The sequence below is a fragment of the Leuciscus leuciscus genome (assembly GCF_965113295.1).
Source record: "Leuciscus leuciscus genome assembly, chromosome: 24".
Lineage (NCBI taxonomy): Eukaryota > Metazoa > Chordata > Actinopteri > Cypriniformes > Leuciscidae > Leuciscus > Leuciscus leuciscus.
Genome location: NC_138723.1, coordinates 17,174,290 through 17,180,610, shown reverse-complemented (window position 1 = coordinate 17,180,610; position 6,321 = coordinate 17,174,290). Strand labels below are relative to the sequence as shown.

At 37.6% G+C, this 6,321-nt stretch overlaps 1 protein-coding gene across 1 annotated transcript; it reads left to right on the top strand.

Moving 5' to 3' along the window:
• Positions 1 to 473: 473 nt before the first annotated feature.
• Positions 474 to 4,806, top strand: ftr54 (finTRIM family, member 54). Its single transcript, XM_082157583.1, has 4 exons — positions 474 to 1,195; positions 2,819 to 2,975; positions 3,086 to 3,142; positions 3,230 to 4,806. The coding sequence occupies exons 1-4, from the start codon at positions 575 to 577 to the stop codon at positions 3,781 to 3,783; spliced, it is 1,389 nt and encodes a 462-aa protein (XP_082013709.1). The 5' UTR covers positions 474 to 574; the 3' UTR covers positions 3,784 to 4,806.
• Positions 4,807 to 6,321: the final 1,515 nt, after the last annotated feature.

The window sequence follows — 6,321 nt, the reverse complement described above, 5'->3', positions numbered from 1 at the left end:
GAAAAAATGGTTTATTGATTTTTGCGAGTGAACGCAAAATCATTAAAATATTATTTTATCTTCCCATCTCATATTTTTCCTGCATCACCAAAAGTTTCACTGATGCGTGTTTTAACATTGTCTGACCCAAATTTGGCAATGATCCAAAGAATCTTCAATATTAAATTTCAATAGCCCCATGTGCTGCAAGTCATGATGTCCATTATGTTTGTTTGTGTGGGTGTTGCACATTCTAAATTGCTATTCTGGTAAAGCAATTTTAACATAGACTAATCGTGACTGTAATAAATATAAAACATAATCTAAATGACTCTTTATAAAGCAAGACCTTTGTTCAGCCATATGCAAAATGATCTTTATTATCAGTGCATTTCTCAGAAAGGTTGAAAAATCGAAAGTTGGCACACCACTAGTGGCCCTAGTGGACTTTTTATGGGACTTTGTTAATGTGCAGCAAAATACAGGCAGTCACGTCTTATAGACACACCGGTTTGGCACTTCTCTTAAACACAAAACCAGGAAACTAGTGTGGTAAGTGTTGTCGAACTGTCTTTCTCCATCTAAATGTACTGAAATGGCAGAAGCTAATATATCTGTGAGCCGGGAACAGTTCAGCTGTCCAGTCTGTCTAGATCTACTGAACGATCCAGTGACCATCCCCTGTGGACACAGTTATTGTATGGACTGTATTAGACGCTATTGGGATGAAAATGCTCAATTGAGAGTTTACAGCTGTCCTCAGTGCAGACAGAACTTCAATCTGAGACCAGTTTTAGCGAGGAATGTGGTGGTTGCTGAAATGGTGGAGAAACTGAGGAGGACAGGACCCCAGGCTGGACCCCAGGCTGCTCCCCAGACTGCTCCCCAGGCTGCTCATGTTCCTCACTGTGACGCAAGACCTGGAGATGTGGAGTGTGATGTTTGTACTGGCAGAAAATACAAAGCCATCAAATCCTGTTTGGTGTGTCTGAACTCATTCTGTCCAATTCACTTTCAACAACACGAGAATCTCTTCGAAGCTGAGAGACACTGTTTGATAGATGCTACTGAACAACTCCAGGAGATGATCTGTCCAATACACAATGAGCTTTTGGAGATTTTTTGTCACACTGACCAGATGAGTATTTGTATGCGGTGTACAATGGATATCCACAAAAACCATGACGTGTCACCAGGAGCAGAGAGAATGAATCAGGTATGAATTAGACCAGAAACATATTTAATAATGCAAGTCTGTGAAAGCTTGGCCAGCGCAACACCTAAGAATAATTTTTGGTTCCCCAAAGAACCCTTCAGTCAACAGTTCCACTGAACAGTGTGAAAGACATTTTAAGGCTTTATATAAATCTTTTTACACTATAAAGACACCTTTTGTGATGTTAAAGGTTTCTCATGAAATTATAGATGCCAATAAAGAACTTTTATTTTTAAGAGTGTAGTTCCTAATAACTGAATCCAAACCCTCATGGCCAAGCAAGTATATGGATAGCAGACAGTAGGATATAATAAAAAAAAAATTGAGTAACACTTTACAATAAGGTCTTTCTTTGTTAACATTAGTAGTTAATGAATTTAACTATAACACAAATTAACATATACGCTGCCCAGCCCCAGAAAAATCGCTGTTTGGATTTAAATGGGCAAAAGTCTACGATTGGATCATTATTGCAGTGATTATTATGTTTCTAGCATTTTATATTTGGCAACAGTTCTTCTAACCATAATTGATTGAGCATGTACTTTTTCATTTCTTAAACAACCATTTAGGAAGACACATCATGGGTATATTCCAGGATCTTGACCAAAAAATATACACCTCATATATACAAAAAATATACACACAGTGTTCTGATGTTATCATGTTGAATTGTTACATTAAATGTTTTCCATTTTTGGTCAAGATCTTGAATTGACAATGCAAGTCAAGCACTCTGTAAAGTCTACTTCAGCACATCCCAAAGACTTTTAATTAATTTAAGGTCTGGACTTGTAAGGTTTGTGAAAAAATGATTCTTCCCAACAATTCTTTCATAATTTGAGCCTGATGAATCTTGGCTTTGTCATCCTGGATTATGGCCATGATGTGTCTTCCTACATGGTTGTTTAAGAAATGAAAAGCTACACATTCCATCAATTAGGGTTAGAAAAACTGTTGCCAAGCATATAACATTATAGAAACATAATAATCACTGCAATAATGATCCAATCATTGACTCTTGAGCATTTGCCCATTTAAATACAAACAGAGATTATAATTTTTTTTTTTTTTGGGCAGTTTTAGCAGAATTTTTTTTACCTTTGTTAATGTTAGTTAATAAAATGTTCATATTCATGTTAGTTTACAGTACATTAACTATTACAGTTACAACTTTTGATTTTAAAAATTTGATTTTAAATTTAAAGATGAATAAATACTTAAGTATTGCTTATTTACATGTTAACTCATGTAGTTTGTTATCAAATGAAACCTTGTTGTAAAATGTTACCATGTTTACCTTGATCATTAATTAAAAAATGCATATTAATGCACAATTTACACAGGTGAGGTACAATTAATGTGCTTTTTTTCACTTCAAGGATAAACTGTTTTTACTTTAATTTTGTTGTCAATTTAAACAAACTAAGAAACATGATTTTTTTAGGTAAATTCTGTACATCACACCAGATTGAAATACCGCACAACACTGTCAATGTGCTATTAGGTGGCTAAAGACATTATATTGTCATATATTGAGTAAACAATCACATAAATCAAATTATTGTTTAGGTAAGTGTGGAAGTGATGAGGATGTTCATTATTATTTAATTTTTTTCATAGAGTTCTTCGTCTCTCACTGTTTCTCGTGAACCTACTGACCTTTTCAGTTTTGATGTCAGTTCTCGTTCTTCTAATCTGAGAAAAACCTTCTCTAAAAAAATCAAGAAAAAAATGGACAATTTCCTAAATTCAGAGGTAGCGGTTGTGTCTGGTTTGGGTAAGTATAGCATTAATTCAGGAACGAATCATTTAAATAAAAACTGTGTGAATATGAAAACAAAGGTTTGACCTTACATGCATAAATATATGGTTGTTGTTTTTTCTTAGTAATGCGCTACAACAATCCTACAGATGCACCCAGGAACAGAAATGAGATCCTACAATGTATGTCACACACACACACACGACATGACTTTTCATTGACTCCTACTGTTTTTATAGTGATCTTAAACTGTGTTTTATTTCCATCAGATTCACAAGAGCTCTCAATGGATTCAAACACAATGAATGAAATACTCCGACTGTCTGGGGGGAACAGAGTGGCTACTAACACTGGCAAAGTCCAGCGATATCCCGATCATCCAGAGAGATTTGATTGTTGGCCCCAGGTGTTGTGTAGAGAGAGTGTGTGTGGACGTGCCTACTGGGAAGTTGAGTGGAGTGGGAGTGCTGGCGTGGGTATTTCGTTGTCGTATAGGAGCATCTGCAGGAAGGGAAGGGGTGATGAGTGTAAATTTGGACGCAATGTTCAGTCTACGAATTTATACTGCTCTCCTTCCAAATACACATTCTGGGACAGTAACAAAAAGACTAAACTCAATGTAAACACTTCTAAATTAAAGTCTTCTAGATTAGGAGTGTATGTGGATTACAGTGCTGGAATTGTGAACTACTTCAGCATCTCTGACACAATGAAACTCATCTACATAGTCCAGGGCAAATTCACGCAGCCGATCTATCCTGGGTTTACGGTTTATTTTGGATCAGCAGTGAAACTGTGTGGTCCATCAATGAACTGTAGATGATTTAGAAATGTGAGATTCAGAGAGATGTTATTTCTTATTTTTCTGTCAATAAATGCATACTCACTTCAGTACCATTAAAAAAAAAGCAACAAAGCAAGGTTATATGCATAACGCCGCTGTGACATATCAAGAAAAAGGAGTTGGCTGGAATTTTTTGAATGATTTCAATCTACAATCTGACTTGTGCTGCAGACTCATAAATAACACCATGCTCCTTCATTTGGCCAGAGGAGAAATATCCCCTTGACTGAGCCTGGTCTCTCCAAAAAAAAAACCCCTCCATTTCTGTCACTCGATGGAGTTTGGATTCCTTGTCATTGTCGCCTTTGGCTTGCTTAGTTGGGCTTTAAAAGACACTTAATAGTCAGTAATATTATTGATTTAACTGCACTTACACTATTGGATGAGAACTACATTTGAACTGAATTGAGGTGGACTTCATTTCTCAATAGCATTGTAAGCTAAGTTGATCGTAGTCACTATTGGTGGCAATGGTTCTACGATCTACTTAGGCTTACAGTGCTTTTGGGAAACGCAGCCCTGGACGATGACACCAGCGTTTTCTGCAGAGCTGCTGATTGGACTTTGTTTTATAATTGACGAATTTGCAACATCAACACTTTACTGAATGAAATCAACATTGAACTGACTCGAGCTGAATAACCACACTAATTGTCTTCTGTATAGCTGCCTATGCTGAATTGAACTCAGTTATTGAACTGATTTGAATTGGTCTCATAGCAGGCCTATGTGATGTTTGCATCATTCATTGTTATTTTCCTGATTATTACTGTGAGGCTACTTTGAAACAATCTGTATTGTATAAAGCACTATAAATAAAGGCCACGTGTATGATTGGCAGCTACTAGTATTTTCCAAATCAGTAATAATGTTCCATTTCAGTTATTATGCTAATTACAGCCTATCTGAACACCCAGGGCTGGACTGGGGTAATATTTTATAAAGTTTAATGTATCTCAAAAAAGGAATAATTTACATTACATTAAAGAGTAATAAAACAAGTTCCGGTCATATGTTCCTTTTGTTTGTGTGTCCTTCTCATTTTAAATGTAGACTATCTGACCTAGAATAGCATGTAGCCTATAGAAAATACTGTGGTATAAAATGACCAAATAGGTGTAAATAGTGCAAATAATCAAAGATACCCACAGCGAAATTCTTTTTTCGTTTTCGAAGTGACTAGAAGCTGGTCCTTATGAGTCACTGAATCATGAACTGATTATTTCAGAAAAGATGATTCAGTAACGAAATATTAGGCTACAGTTACGTGTTGCAAAATTTAATCCTGCTGCGGCGTTGTTTGGTCATTCCCAATCCCTTGGCCTAGATAGTTTCATGTTACGTGCAAAAATAAAAGCCTTAACAGTGCGTGTGTGTGTGTCATGGGACATGAAGACGGTGTCCATGTCGAATACCGAATTGATGGAAGCCTTTTCAACATCCGTCAGCTCCAGGCCTGCACAAAGTCAAAGACCCGCCACATCTGTGATCTGTATGCTGATGACTGTGCAGTCTTAGCCCACAGCCCGGACTCTATGCAGCACGCCCTCGCCCTTAACACAATATCCAGTCTGTACCAGTCTTTTGGCCTACAGGTTAACACTCAAAAAACCGAGGTCATGTCCTATCTTACTACCCCTGCCCCCACACCCCACACTTTTCATATAAATGGTGTTCGACTTAAAGGGATACTCCACTTTTTTTGGAAATAGGCTCATTTTACAACTCCCCCAGAGTTAAACAGTTGAGTTTTACCGTTTTCGAATCCATTCAGCCGAACTCCGTGTCTGGCGGTACCACTTTTAGCATAGCTTAGCATTGATCATTGAATCGGACAAGACCATTAGCATCTCTCTCAAAAAAATGACCAAAGAGTTTCGATATTTTTCCTATTTAAAACTTGACTCTTCTGTAGTTACATCGTGTACTAAGACCGACAGAAAATGAAAAGTTGCGATTTTCTAGGCTGATATGGCTAGGAACTATACTCTCATTCCTGCGTAATAATCAAGAAACTTTGCTGCCGTACCATGGCTCCAGCAGGTGTAATGATATGACGCAGAGCCTGAAAATAGTTGACCCTATAGTCTACAGAGCTGGGGACTATTTTCAGGTGCTGCGTCATATCATTACGTATTGGAAGTAAATTCTTTATGGGTCATCATAAATACTTTGCTTTAAAAGTACCATGTAGTCAAAAAAAAAAAAAAAGATGCATCGATAATCGTTACCCTCTGAATCGTAATCGAATCGAATCGTGAGGTGCCTAGACATTCCCACCCCCACAATTCACCTACCTCGACTCCACTTTGTCCTCATGCTGCACCCTTGACACAGAAATACACATCCGGATAAATAAAGCCTCATCATCTTTTGGACGCCTACGCAGCAGGGTTTTTGAAAACCGTAACCTGAAGGTCAGTACCAAGGTCGCTGTTTACAACGTGGTATGTCTCTCCACTCTGCTTTATGGGGCAGAGTCATGGACCCCATACCGCCAGCACATCATCAACCTAG